Here is a 15,752-nt window from a genome sequence, read left to right on the forward strand (position 1 = left end):
TGCATCACTATAATGCAAAAGGAATGCACTATGCAAAGAAAGCTACAGAACTGGTGGGAAAAACTCCTGCACGCGGGTTCTTAATTGCAACAGAACACTCCACCGTGCAAAAGAGCTGCAATTTGGCGGGAACATGATTTAGCGATGCCGAAGCACACACAAACAAGAACAAACACAACTTTGGGTTGTGACAGAAGTAGTTTGCAAATGTGCTCCCACTTCCCTGGATGCGTGGATGCCTGCCCAGAAGCATTTACTTGCAAGTAGTTTACTCATGACTAAACTGCTCCCAGATCTAATGCATGTGTAGACACACCCCTTAAGTATTAACCTGGCCACATGTTCATAAAATTAATAATGTGATAAAACAGGAAATAAACCACAAAATGATTATACAAAATTTGTAATAATTTTATGGCTGGTGCCCATTGCACCTTAAGTTGAATATAGAGTCAGTGTGCTCCCAAGGTTTGAAAGGATCCAGTTTACTCCCAAGCTTTGGGAGTGCTAGTTCATTGATCAGCACTTCCAGCCCTCAGAGCACACTGGAGGCTTGAAGGAATGTGTTCCCATGGCTTGTGCGCCAGTCCACTGATCTTTCCTCCCATGGCTGAGAGTGACAGGCAGCTGATCAGTGCTCCCACCCTCAGAAGTGCACTGAAGCCCCAAAGGACTCGATACTTCCTGGTGCAGGGGAACCTGGGATCATGATCCTGAGCTCCCCCTGCACCAGCAATAGGATGCAATTTGGATCTGATCCCCAATCCCACAACTGCACCTCCTGTCATGCACATGTAGCATGACAGAAGGTATGACTGTTAGGACTAGAGATCAGACCTCATTACACTTTTGAACAAACATCTATCAACAGCCTTAAGTGTAGTTTTGGTGTAGTTCCAACTTAAATTGAGCTGCAACAGCCATAAAGGGCCAAAGATGCACCCAAACATTGGCAGGTTACAGGGACATGCTAAATTTGTTTCCTTTTCCCTGCAGAGCCAACAGTAAGGGAAGTAGAGTCCTTATGTTTCAGCTCTACACAGATGAGCTGTTGCCCTTCAGGTTATGTAAATGTTGTTGCATATTAGGAAAATATGCTATCAGTATGGTTGAGAAATGAGAGTAACAACACATAAAGACTCAAACAATTTCATGCTCTCAATAAAGAAACAAAAAATAAATGATGCCTGATGGCAAAGCTTGGGGAACTTAAGGAATCACCAAAAAATCCTTGGACAAGCCAACTGCACAAACTCTTTATAAAGGTAGCTGCTGATGGGAGATTTAGAGGAAAGTGTATAAGGAGTTCAGCTATAGGCCTATGCATTTCTCTATACACCTGGTGAATCTGACAATGGCAAACATTTATCCCTTATTACCCTCAGCTAGGCAGATCATTTATGTTGTAAAATGAAATCATTTGCCTAAAGGGTTGTAAAGATCCTTTTGTAGTATTAACGTGCCTCACATTTTAAAACTAAATTATCCCATAACATTGAGAAATACAAAAATATATATATATATATTATACAATTAAGTTGTTACCCTACTTTGTTACATTTTCTCTGCTGATAGCACATTTCCAGATTGCTCCTGTCACTGCTGCTAACAGTTCTTTATTTTCAGAATTACTAAGCAGAGTAGCCAGTGGTTGTAGGCCTCCATGCTGCCTTACTAGGTCACGTGTTTCTTCATCTTCTGCACACTATACAACAAATTAAATATATAGAAGGTTTAAAATGTAAAAGGTTTCCCAGGAAATCTGGTGTATTCCCAAAATAAGCAACATTAACAGAATAAGAACTTTATGTAAATATTTTGATTATTGATATATATACTTTAAACTTTGATTCATATTACAAATTAAAAGAGGGTTTCAGGGTAAATGATTATGTAGCAAGAGTGCATACTTTGCATACATCTTCAGAAAATATAGGCCTGTTCCCTTGTAAAATGAAAAACCTGTTCATTAAATGCATATTTAAACGCATCGGCATTTACTGTTCATTTACTGTGTACACAACATTCAGTTGTGTATACAGTAAACACAATACACACATACAACATTCAGTAGGCAATTCAAGTATAATATGATCTTGCCTTGAGCAGCAGGTGGACTTAAATGACCTTATGAGGTCCCTTCCAGCCCTAGTTTCCTATGATATTATAATAATCATGCAAGCACAATAGACAAAAACTCATAGAAAATTTAAGCAATGAAATCATGAATGCTTTTTCAAGTACCACTGAAAGATCTGATTATTTAAATTATGCAGATACCTTAAAGATAGCACTAGCACAGTGCATCTGAAGCTCCTGATTTTCACTACTCAGGTTCTTCACAAGGTTCTCAATCATCCTCTCTGTCTTTATTGCAAGTCTGTAGCTTGGCTGTCAAAGCAAGTTAAAAATTCTGGTTTATATAGCAATTAATATTGTCCTCCTAAAAACTAGAGCACTATTAATTTTGGCTCTGACCTGGCAAAAACCTGAACATCAGCTTAACTTTAAGAATACGATTAGTTCCAATGCCCTGAATGATGCTAGCAATGAGCTCAAAGTCAATCACAGGATCACAGGCCATACCTGCTCTTATATAGCAGCTCCCAGCCAGGAAGTGGGAGACCCAAGTTCAATTCCTTCTTCAGACTGACAGCATGCAAATGCATATCGCCATTCCCAAGGGATAACCCTACCAGGCTTTTTGGAGGTGGGGGCTTTCTCTATCCCTTTTGTTATTGTGAAAAAAAATTATTCAAGAGTCACTGAGCTAAAAGGAAAGCATAAACAGGGGCCTGATTCTCTAGCCTAATGCATACAACACTAAGCTGCTAGCAAAAAAAGCTTGGATTCTAGTCTCTGATCCTAGGGATATTTCTGTATTTCCCCAATGTCTGTTTTAAGGGAAGATGTATCATGTATGTACAGAGCCTAATTCTATTAGTGTGCATTAGGAGCTTGGCTGTGTGGCTGCCAAACAGATCAGACTGGGAGCTAGTGGGGAAAGAGGAATGAATGACATATTGAACAAAGTCCCAGAAAGGGGGGCAGGAAATCACTGGACATGAAGGATTGGATTGAGTGTTCAGAGAGTAGAAACTGTTAGGTGAGTGAAGATAAGGGCTTGACCACAGAACTTGGCAGGAGAGACTAGGAGAAGGGAGAAAAGAGGAATGGGCCAGGACAGAAATAAGATGGAACATGGCAGGTTGGCATGGATGAAACAAAAAGCCATTAATTATATTTAGCTATTCATTAAACTCTGGTCAATAATTTGTGGATGATAGGCCAACAGGGTTAGGAGTTTAGCTCAAAGAAGCTTTAAGAGCTCACTCCACAAACAAGACACAAATAGTGACCCCTAGCGCTTGGAAGACATGTTCCAGAAACAAACTGGCTATTTTTCAGCCAGGGGGAAGTGATCAAAACAGAATCAAAGGAGCCATTCTGGTCAATAGGTCAACTTGTGACTAATATTTCTGAGCACCAATGAGATTATATCTATGATTAAATTTAGGGACAGGATGGACCAAAGTTACTATGGGGTACACATCTGGCAGATGTCCCTCATAGTCAAGGCTTTGTGGCTGTTCTTGGCTTCCTTGGATAAATTGTATCTGTTACTGTCAGTGAGACCTGGGGCAAGGCCATACTCAAGAGATTACTGTGAATCATTACAACAGACCAAAGCATTTGGATACTAGGGTGATGGGCACCAAAAGAAAACAGCTTGAGGAAATAAATAATTCAGTATTCAGAGCACAGTTTAAAGAGTATGAAGTAGATGCAAGATCAACACCCCTTTTGAAGGGAAGGGGAAAGCCTTTCCTCTGGACTCCTTAAAAAGCAGCCTTATTTGGTCTCCTTCTCCTGAGAGGACCCCCAGAAGCAAGCCCTGGCATGGCTTCACAAAAGGCAAGCCCTTGGCTTTGAGACTTCGGCTCCTCTCAATCCCTAGCTTCCCTTGTGGTCCACAGCACCCACAACTGAGAATTCGTGCTTGCTGGTCAGCTCCCCGGAAGGAGAGGGTGTTTTCTTTACATGGAACAGGTGAGAGTGCTGATATCCCAAACAGCAAACCTTGCTCCAAAACTAACAGTTTTTATTGTGCCACCCCAGTTCCCTCTGTCCTTCCTTGGACTTCACTCTGTCCTCCCTGGAACTAATCCTTTCTCTCTGCCCTTCTTGGGACCTTCTCCACCTCCAGGTCTCTCAATGTTTTGCTCAGTCTCCTTAAGCCAGGTCTGCCCGACTTGCAGTTATTCTCCTCAGGCCAAGTCCACCACAAAACAATTACAAAACTATAGTATTCACCTGGGCACAACACTCACCCAATACAATTAAACATTATGTCATGGGGAACCAATCAGAGAGCAGTCTCTGTGACCCGCTGTCAGGCTCAGACTACCTCTGCCCTGTGGTGAAAAGGGCACAAAGGTGTCCTGCTTGTAGAACTATTTCCAGCAATTATTTACAGCAATGCATACTAACACTGACCCTCCCACCAGGTATTGCCCACGAGAACTACAGGCAAGAACTCAGTCATCCAATCTTTTTCATCACACCATATAACTAAAGACTCTATTATAATATATTCAGACAGGCAAATCTCACTGGCATTTTTTAAATGTTGAGTGCTTGGCTTTGCAATCTTAATAATACTTTTTCACTCAGCTTGCTTATATATATTTAATAGTACTCTTCCAGGAATTCTGTGTTCATATCATTGACATTCTCTATGCAGAGCTATCTCTATGGAGCTAAACTTCTTTTTTAATTTACTATAATGCTCCACTTTAAAATGATGTTAATGGTTTTAAAACTGACAAAAGTTGGGAATTTAAAAGTTAGGAAGTATAGCTTGAGTTAACAGGATACCACCATCTTCATGTAGAATTTCCTGTCTTTTCTCAATTTAAATCATATATTTATTCTCCTTCAGTGTTGAATCAAATTAAATTCTTAGTTTCAATGCTGAAGTCCTGTGAAGTACACCAAGTGATGATGCACTAATGTATCAGAGAATCTGTCCCAGGAATCAGTCTTTATATGCATTTTTTCTCTGTTTTCCTAAATGTTAACAGAAAAGTTATTTCTAAAGTTACAAAGTATGTGTTCCTAAATATAGCAAACTTCAAACTATAGCTGGTTTTACTGATAATGTTTTATTTAGACATTTTTAAATCCACACCAAAACAGCTCAAAGTTTGGCAGTTTTTAAAACTTGGATATATACTCTGGTTGTAAAATTTGTAATGGAAATTTGGAGAGAAATCATACACATGTCTTTTCACTTGCTGATACTGATCAGACACTGCTTTCTACAAAGCACATTTATAAAGTAAACTGTTCTGACTTGTGTTATGTGGGGAATCAGACTTCTGTCCATATTTTTAATTCTCACATTCTCCTCTCCAATATCTTTGTCTTCAAATCAACTTTTTCCCAGTACACTTTACCAGTATAAGGCTCTGCTAAATTCACAATTTTTTTTGCAAATTTCTTGCAACAAAACCAGTGATTTTTATGAAATGTAATAAAAGAATTGACAGAAAGTGAAATTATATTAGTTTTATACAGTTTTCTTCTCACAAACCACTTAGGGTTCTCAGTTTAAAAAGTATATTAAGACAGAGTCTTATATGCTCATGAACCATAGTCTTCATCAAAAAACCTTCTATAAAGTGCCACCCACAATATTCACTCTTCAGTGGCCAATGAAGCTCTTATGGCAGGAACCAAATTTCCTGGTGGAAATACAAGTGTCCAGGTACATTCTTCCAAAAAACAGCTAGCTATGATGAGGGATTTTAAAATTATAGTCAGAAATTATATTTAGGAATCAACTGTGTACATGGTTAGAGGTAGCTTGTTAACCTAACTGCTTACCTCTGATGCACACTCTTGTAATGTCCCCACCACTGGTGTTAACATGCTTACATGTGGAGACTTCAGCAGCTGAGCTAATAATGGAATACCTCCAGCCTTACGGATTGCTTCTTTATTTTTGGTGCTTTTGCTGCAGCTCCAAAGTGCCAAAGCCCCACAGCGGGCTATTTCAATATCTTTTGCCTGAGATGGTGTTGGATTAGCTAATCCCATTGACACACAGTCCAGCAGCCCAACCTGATGAAAAACAAAATTTTCTTAGTGTATTTAATAGAAATGACAAATAACATAATTATACGGAATGCTAATTATGAGAGCAAGCACCACATCAGAAAAAAATGACTTATTTAGTAGAAAGAAATAAAAAGAATACTGATTACCAGTCTTGTGATTCCTCCATGCTGTCTTACTGTCCTTCGTGCTCGTTTAAACTTGGCAACGTTGGCAATTGTTTCAGCTGCCAAGCATTTCAGATCCTTATCTGGAGAGTCCAGAATCTTCACCATAATTTGTAAGCCCCCAAGATCAGCAATTGTACGTCTGATCTGTGAGTTCTGACTAATTTCCTTCAGGATTTTCAATGAACCAATCTAAAGAGAGGAAAATATCAAATGTTGCATACTATCTGAGAATGTATAAATGGTAGTTCACAATCTTTTAACACACTGGGTTGTATAAATGTCCTCAGGGGCAGGGCGGCACAGCCTGCAGTGCTGGGGGAGCTCACACCACAGTGCAGCAGGGAAGTCTGTGGCCAGTGAGCTAGTGGGGAGAGGAGTTGCCCACACACACGTGTGCGGTGCAGCAGTGGGGTGGGTTGTGGGGGACTATCCAAGTATGTGGTGGACTGGGGAGGGCATCTGTAAGGAAGTGGCCCAGGGGGTCTTTGGCATACACTACTGCTGCCTCCACAGTATACCCTGCCTTAAACAATAGGGGGTCCTTGAGGGCAGAGGAACTCAGCGTCCAAGAGGAGTAGTCGTTCCTTAAGGAAACGATACTCGGGGCCCAAGGGGTGTCCATCCCGACAAGAAGCAAGGGGGGGAGGAGTGTCCAAAAGCCCCCCTGGCTCACCAAGGGTGTCCGGGAATGCCTGCTTGCCAAAAAGGCGGCGTACGCCCGGTGGAAGGGGGGTGTAATCTCCAAAGAGGAGTATACCTCCTCTGCTCGGGCCTGCAGGCGGGCTGTTAGGAAGGCCAAGGCGGATATAGAGCTCGGATTAGCGTCCAGGATTAAGGATAACAAAAAGTCCTTTTTCAAATATATTGGGAGGATGAAGAAGGCACCAGGTAATGTGGGGCCCCTGCAGGATATGCTGGGCAATCTGGTGGTTGCGTCAGAGGATAAAGCGGACCTCTTTAACCAATTCTTCACCTCCGTTTTCTTGTGCAGGGACCGGGACTTCCCTGCTGTGATAGAAGCCGGACGCGAGGGGATCGCCTTCAGACCTCAGGTTGGAGAGGACCGGGTTAGAGAGCTTCTGGAGGCGCTGGACGCGTTCAAGTCAGCGGGTCCGGATGCTCTCCACCCCAGGGTGCTGAGGGAGCTAGCTGGGGTTATTGCAGGGCCCCTAGCACGGCTCTACGAGCGATCGTGGTGCTTGGGCCAGGTGCCAGACGATTGGAAGGTAGCTAATGTGGTCCCCATCTTCAAGAAAGGGAAAAGGGAGGACCCGGGCAACTATAGGCCCGTCAGTCTTACCTCAATCCTGGGGAAACTCTTTGAGAAGATCATCAAGGAGCACATTTGTGATGGGCCGGCATCAGAAATGATGCTCAGGGGCAATCAGCATGGATTTATTAGGGGGAGATCATGTCAGACCAACCTGATTGCCTTTTATGATCAGGTCACAAAGGCCATGGACGCAGGTGTCGCGGTGGATGTAGTCTTTCTGGACTTCAGCAAGGCCTTTGACACCGTCTCTCACCCCATCCTAATTAGTAAACTAGGCGACTGTGGCATAGATGCCTACACAGTCAGATGGATTGCAGATTGGCTGAAGGGTCGCACTCAGAGGGTGGTGGTGGATGGATCATACTCGACTTGGGGGGAGGTGGGTAGTGGAGTCCCCCAGGGCTCGGTCCTGGGGCCTGCGCTGTTCAATTTCTTCATCAGCGATCTTGATGTTGGGGTGGAAAGCAACCTGTTTAAATTCGCTGATGACACCAAAATTTGGGGGGAGGTGAGCACGCTAGCAGGGAGAGAGAGATTGCAGAAGGATCTGGATAGGTTACAGGGGTGGGCAAACAGGAACAGGATGTGTTTCAATACGGACAAGTGCAGGGTGCTGCACTTGGGTAGTAGGAACCAGCAGCACACTTATACGATGGGGAACTCCCTACTTGAGAGCACGGAGGCGGAAAGGGATCTTGGTGTCATTATTGACTCCAAGATGAACATGGGCCGACAATGCGAGGTCATGGTTGGCAGGGCTAACCGGACCTTGTCGTGCATCCACAGGTGCATCTCGAGTAGAGCCAGGGAGGTGATCCTCCCCCTCTATGAGATGCTGGTCAGGCCGCAGCTGGAGTATTGTGTCCAGTTCTGTGCGCCCCATTTCAGGAGGGATGTGGACAACATGGAGAGGGTCCAGAGGAGGGCCACCCGCATGATCCGGGGACAACAGGGCAGACCCTACAGTGAGAGACTGCGGGACCTGAACCTATTCAGCCTCCACAAGAGAAGGCTGAGGGGGGACCTGGTGACCGTCTATAAACTCACTAGGGGGAACCAGAAGGGTTTGGGGGAGATGCTGTTTCCCCTAGCCCCCGCTGGTATAACAAGGAGTAATGGGTACAAGTTGATGGAGAGGAGGTACAGATTGGACATCCGAAAAAACTACTTCACAGTTAGGGCGGCTAGGAGCTGGAACCAACTTCCAAGGGAGGTGGTGCTGGCCCCTACCCTGGGGATCTTTAAGAAGAGGCTGGATGCCTACCTGGCTGGACTCATTTGAGTCCCGTTTTTTGTTTAGGGTTCTTTTGTTGTTCTCCCGCCCTGGCGGGGGGTCAGGCTAGAAGATCTATTAGGTCCCTTCCGACCCTAAAACTATGAAACTATGAAACTATGAATACTTTTGTACTGCATATTCCTTTGCAAAAGAAAGCATTCAAATACTAGAAAGCATGTACCCAGCTCAATGTATTTCAACAGCTACTTACCTTACATTTAACATCTTCTGTATCAAGTAAATTTATTAAGACTTCAAGACCTCCAACATCTCTGATGGCCAGTTGACAGGTTTCTTGAGCCAAGTTGAAATCTCTCATTGAACACAAGGCAATTACTGTAGCTGTCTGATTGCCTCCCTAAAATAATACAATGATTAATATATGTTAAATATGCATAACATGATCTCATTGCTACAGGAACTTACTAACAAAGATGGGCTCTGATAGACCCATACTTTTATCAATGATGTGTTAGAAAACAAAATCATTGTTGATTAAATTTAAAGTTTAACTCCAAAACTGGAGAAACAGTAAATAACAAAAAGGAAGGTCACTGATATGGAATGAACCTAGATCACATGGCAAGCTGAGCACCATCAAAGAAAATTTGTTTCAGCTTGACTGAAGGGCTGTTATACATATATATGACCAAAATATGTAGGCCATTGTGACAAGATGGCGCAGTCTATCCTGGGAAGCAGCAACTGTGCAAAGACCTCCATACGCAGATCCAGGATTCTTAAAAGGGGATTGTGGGAGCTGTAATCAGCGCTTCAGGGGTCTGGCTACATTCCCCACTACTAGCCTCTCTCCGCACCAGGGCAGGCAGTAACACCATGGGAGCAGCAGCCCCATGTGGGCTTTTTTGAAGTCTCCTACTCAGGTAAGAAACTCCCTCTCCCCCGAGCTCTCAGCACCCACTCTTCCCTTCCCCTTCATGCTCAGTGGCACCTCCTCACTCCTCCCAGTCCCCCCCTTGCCCTCTCTACTTACATTTCTATGCAGGGAGTCCCACCTGTTTCTGCTGGTCCAAGCCACTCCTGCCCCAGTCCTGCTAGGATTGCAGGGAGCAGCTGCATTAGGAGCCAGGATGAGCTGGGGACAGTGGTAATGGTGGGTGGGTTCCCCTGCCCTGAGCCTGCTCCCGGGCTGGCAGGGAACACCCAGGGGATGTTACCAGGGGTAAGAAGGAAGAACCCACCTGCCACTATCACTGTCCTGGCTAAATCTGGCCAACCACACAGCCCAGCTAGAGCCCTGCCCCTGCCTGTCTGGGGCAGCCAGGGACAGTGGGGACACCGGCAGTGGTAGGCAGGGGTGGGGGAAAATGGGAAGGGAAGTGCCACTGAGCATGGGGGAAGGAAGGAGGTGCAAAGAGAGGTGGTTTCTTACCTGCTTCAGGGACTTTAAAGTCTCCAGCAGCTGGTCCTGCAACATAGTCTGAAAAAGGGGTACAGCAATGCCACTGAACACCCCTGGATCTGCCCTTGAAAATGAGGGAGCCATGGTGCACAATTAACTGATGATTATTGTAAACCTACAGAGGATACTGCTTTTTGAGGGCTTGTAAAGGCTAACCGCTGTACTTTTAGAAAATATGTAACCTTTATAGAACAGCTCAAACTATTAAATATATTATAAACTTGCTTTGTTTTAGAAAGCCTTGCAACATGTGTTTACAGAGAAAACATGTAATTCAATTTTAATGCATCTTTCCCACTCCAACTTATGTCCTTTCCATTAAGGAACACTGTTTTAAAACTGTATGCACATTTTGATCCTTCATGCAATAATTCAGTCTTTACCTATCTATTACAAGTGTAATGATCAAGGATCCTGGTTTTCTCTGTTTCAAAACCGCAAACTCTCTGATTGTAATTTATTTTTAAACTGCAACCCACAAAAACCCCTTAAAGTCTCTGATTAAAATCCCCCAAATCCGTGTTTTTCCATGATTAAAACGAAACGCCACTCTATATATAGGTATCAGTTGAACACACAGTTTTATTGATATATTTATAATTTTACACCATTTTGGAAGCTTTCCAGTGCCTGTCAGTATAATAAAATAAATTCTAAATACCTATATATTTTGGCATTTGATTTTGGGTTTTTTATTATGGAAAATCAGAGCTCTCCCTGCCCCCTTTGCTCACCAGGATGCAGTTCCAACTGCTTTGTGGCTCTGAGCAGCCCTGATATGCCAGTGCCCTGCCCATGCCATTGACCTTCACTCCCCACCCACAGCCCCCTGGGCCGTGCCAGTGCCTTCACTCCCCACCCTCCAGCCCTGCTGTAGGAGGCCCCCAGCTGCCAGGGCTATGGGCCAGGGACCTGGATCCACAGCCCCCTGTCCCCCACAGCAGTGCCCGAGCCCCGGCTACTGCCCACAGGAGTTGGTGGCTGCTGCAGCAGAGCGAAGCACAGAGCCTGGCTCCCCCTCCTCCACGGGCAGCACAGCCACCTGCCTGTGGAGGGGCAGGTGTGGGCTGCCCATTGTAGGCCTGGGCTGCCCACTCTGCTGCCCATCCCTACCTCCACTGCTGCTGGGCAGGCCGGGGCACCTTGTCATGCCAGCATGGGTCTTACAGTGGCAGCACCGAGCTTCCCCACCCAGCTCTGCTCTGTCCTGCCACACCAGATCCTGCCCGCTGAGCCACAGAGGCCCCAAGGGGAGGGCGGTTGGGCAGGGAGCTCCAAGCCCACAGTGGGCAGCACACTCACATACACACATCTGGGAAGCACATACCCACCATGTCCCATCCAGGGTGTGGGCAACAGTGGACAGCCAGCCCCTTCCACCCCGCAGATGAGCAGCCCATGGCCCTGTCCCACTCCTCGCCTGGGCCCTGTGGTTGTGCATTCCAGCCCTGGCCCCCTAACCCCACGCATTGCCCCAGCTGGGCAGCAGCCCCAGCACCAGTCCTGCCCAACTCCCTCCCTCCCTCCCTCCCTCGCTATGAGGACCTCAATTTCCACCACCACCTTGCCAAACTTATCTGTGGGGCACTGTTCTCCAGGTTGCCTGGTGGCCATGTGCATGTGTTCATGTGCACATGTGCATGGCACCCTCTGCTGATCACCCTCCTCTCTTCTCCCCGCAGCTCCTTGCAGGCTGGAACTCTGCCAGCCTGCAAGGGGAAACCCACCATTTCCCACATTTTTCTCCTTTAAAGGAGAACATCTGGGTTTTTCTCCTTAAAATGAGAAAGTCCGGGTTTTACCACGTTTTTCCATGCCAAATGGAAAACCTAGATCCCTGGTAATGATTCACATGTGATATTCAAAATGTTCTAAATATTTTTTTAAAAACAAATAACTTATTCTCCTATATTAAATAAAAATAGAACAGTATATGAAAAATATAAATGCATTTTGTTTTTTCCTCTCCTAAATTGCTTACAAAGCTTAATATATGTTTTAAAAGCAAAACCACAATAAAATATTTTTCATATGCTCCGAAATATCAGTTCTTTAGCACTGTCATACTACTGGTGGCCACAACAATTATTTCTCTTTCTTGTAGTTATCATCACATCAAGTCTTAAAGTATATATTTTAACAAGCATGGAAATAGTTAGCTCTCCATCAAATTGATACTAAATCTGCATGATGTTTGAAATCTGATCAGCTGAATGCAAAATAAACTCTATTGGCACTTCAACAATCAATTTTAAGACTTTAAATTAAACACAGATTTAGTTAAAATGGGTACCTCTTCTTATACAAATGAGGCAGTATAAATATCCACAATGAAATGAAAATAAACTATGAATATGAAAATGTACTAATCCTAATTGATAAAGAATTTTCTAAACCATGTCAGTATAGTAATAAGAATTTTTAAGTTCTTAATATGCGAGAACTACAAAACTTTAAAAATGGCTATATATATAAAATGGAATATATGTATACACAAACACACACACGCATATATATATAAAATTATTTAAAATGATATCTCCTACGCAGCTTGCCTTTTTTTGTTTTTACTCTTGAAAGGGTTTAACAGATCTCTTTTTAAAAGTTCTACAGTGTATAACATGCTCTTGTTAAAATTAAACTATATATGAAACCAGGTAATCTTTTCTTCCATAAGAAAAAATGGGAGGAAGTTAATGGAAGGACATCTCTTTGGGGTTTTCTTATAGAAGTACTTCTTAACTTTTATACTGGGTAAGATGGTGGGGCCTTTCCACAGACCACAGTGATTTCTCAGGACCAAAAGGTATCCACACAGAGGCCCCATTAATAACAATGCAGCTCTGCTGCTCCCCTACCAATCCTCCAGTCTTTGGAACTGTGACTCAATTTCAAGTCACAGCTGAGCTTCTGCAATTACTGGTGCCCCTGGTACCTTGTATCTCCATCTTAAAAGGGAAGCCCAGATGCAGAGTGAGGGCTACAGAAAAGTAATACAGACCACAACTGAATTACGTTTCTACTGTCAGCTTTAGATTCATGGAGTTTAAGAACAGAAGCAAACATTAGATTTTCCAGTCTGACTTTGTCATCCAGACATGGAGAGTTCCCCCAATACCCTTTGTAATGAATGCCAATGCTTAATCACCCTCAACTGTTAACACTTTGTGCCCAATTTCTATTTTGAATTTGTGTGGCTGATTTTGAATCCAGTTACTGGTTCTTTGCTAGATTAAAGAGCTATTTAGGATTTGGAGTCATCTCCCCATGAGAGTACTTCTTTCTTGCAATTAAGTCACCTCTCAATCTTCTTTTTGATAAATTAGACAGATTGATTTTCTAAATCAGTGGTCTCCAACCTTTTTAAGTAGGAGATCACCTTTGGCATTTAAAAGCAACCCAAGATCTACCATGCACTGCCACCCTGCACCCGCTTGGCCCAGCAGGTAAGTCTGTGGGAGGGAAGGGGGGGGGCAGATCGAGGCAGAAAAAAATATTTGGGGGTGTGCCTCCCCAGAAGGTAAGGCCCACCCGGCTGGGGCCCCACTCAACTTACCCCTGCTCCCACCTCTGCAGCCCTGTCCCTCATCATGGGGGCCTCATTCTAGCCCTCCCCCCTTCCCTCCCCCCACGGACTGACCTGCTAAGCTGGGGCACGTGCATGCATGCACATGGGCACTCAGCACACCGTCCCCCCCAGCTCCTGATCGACTGCAAGAGGCTCCGAGATCTACCACAAGAGACTCCAAGATCTACCAGTGGTTGGTGACCACTGTCCTAAATGTTTCATTGCAGGACATTTTTTTCCAGCCCATACATCAATTTTTCTCTCTGCACATTGTTCATTTTGTCAACTTCATTTAAGATGGAAAGACCAGGACTGGACTCAATATTCCATTATCAGTCTCACCAGTACCATACACAAAAGTAAAATTACCTATGTCTTCTCATTGGGCACGTCTGTACAAGATGCTGACTGCGCAGTAGCCAAAAAATACTGCACAGCACAGCACAGATGGTGCTTATACACTACTGTGCAGTATTACTAGGCTACTGCGCTGTAGCATCACTTAAAAGATGTTAATTCCTGTTACTGTGCATTTATTTAGTACTTGCTAATGTAACTCGGGTGGCAGCCCAATAGTTGCCAACCCTGCCCAATATCAGGGATGGTGTGGTGAGAGTGGGGCAGGGCTTCTGGCCAGCACCAATTTACTTTCCAGCCGGCCCCTGCTCCCCACAGAGCAGCCCGTGGCCCTAAGAAGGTCTAACACTTAACTAATTTAACTATTTACACTTTATTTACAAAACAAGAATACTAGGAAAGGTTATTTACAAGTGAAGTTAAATGGCATAACCAGAACCACAAAACAAACCAGAATGCATTAGTCAACCCTTGACTCAAGAACCCCAGGGAGGGTAACTGGCAGCTTTCAGCCACTGCTGAGATGCTACCACAAGGAAGCAAGGGGGTCACTCCCAACAGCTCCAACGGGCTTCCCAATAAGCGACAGACTGCAACAGGTTAAGCTCTTCTGGTCTGCAGCAATCAAATTATATCAAACCGCAACCCCACAAAAAGTCTGAAGGGTGACCCTCCATGGCAACCAAAAAGGCAAGCAACAAGCAACTGAGTAGGCTCCTGCAGCAATCAGCATGACTCAGGCACCAAGCTCAGGGACTCCATCTGATGACAATCAGCTGCAGAATAAGGGACAGGACTGAGTCCCCTCTAGGGCAGTCAGAGGCAGAGGGTCAGCAGCACAGGCAGCTCCCAGGGGTCATTGCTCGCCGGGCACCCCACACACCTCGCAGCTTGCCAATCCTGCTCCGAGCGCCAGCCTGCGCCCCAAGCTCCCAAGGACCCTTGTCCTGGCAGTCTGCTGCTCCTCAGGATCCCAACACCTTGCCTGCTGCTGTCCCGCTTCCCCAAGGAAGGTAAGGGGTTTCCTCAACTCACTGGCCCAGCTCCCTGCTCCGGATAAGGATGCTGCCTGCCCTCTGGGCCGCTGCCTCTTCTCTGCAGTGGAGTGGGGGGCTGACTGCCACCCCTAGCCTCCGGGACGCCCGGCATGTCCAGCACACTGCGATGGGGCTTTGGGGCACCAGCTCTCTGCCCCAAGCCCTGGCCACAGCTCCCTCTCTGCTGTAGGGCTAGAGGCACGGCCGACTGCCGTTGCCTTCTTCTCCCAGGGCCTTCGAGGCTCTTCAGAGGGGTCTCTCTGCTCCCTCCGCTGGTTCAGCTCTCCCCAGCTCTTAGGCCTCCTGTGTCGTTCCCCGGAGTCACTGTCAGCAGCCCCCATGCCAGTTCGGCTACTGCTCTTATCCCCTCCAGCAGTCCCTCCCTGGCTTGCAAACCGGCCAACCAGGGCTCAGGGTGGTTAGCCCCTAACTCCAGTCATCCCCTTCCATGCGAATGGGGGAATTGAAAACCCCTTCTTTCGATTGGCTTCTCCTTTTCCACATAGCAGGGCTCCCCTGCTTCACCTT

General features: G+C 45.2%; 1 protein-coding gene across 2 annotated transcripts in view; it reads right to left on the bottom strand.

Annotated features, from left to right (window-relative positions):
* Positions 1-15,752, bottom strand: part of ARMC4 (armadillo repeat containing 4) — a 192,148-nt gene that overhangs the window by 99,642 nt on the left and 76,754 nt on the right. For both annotated transcript variants that reach the window (XM_025204423.1, XM_006023779.3), the window contains exons 10-14: positions 9,051-9,197; positions 6,270-6,479; positions 5,890-6,126; positions 2,281-2,391; positions 1,551-1,705 (exon numbers count right to left, since the gene is read on the bottom strand). In XM_025204423.1, the coding sequence (XP_025060208.1) occupies positions 1,551-1,705; positions 2,281-2,391; positions 5,890-6,126; positions 6,270-6,479; positions 9,051-9,197 (860 nt within the window). The remainder of the gene's footprint in view (positions 1-1,550; positions 1,706-2,280; positions 2,392-5,889; positions 6,127-6,269; positions 6,480-9,050; positions 9,198-15,752) is intronic.

Source organism: Alligator sinensis, unplaced genomic scaffold, assembly GCF_000455745.1.
Source record: "Alligator sinensis unplaced genomic scaffold, ASM45574v1 scaffold309_1, whole genome shotgun sequence".
Lineage (NCBI taxonomy): Eukaryota > Metazoa > Chordata > Crocodylia > Alligatoridae > Alligator > Alligator sinensis.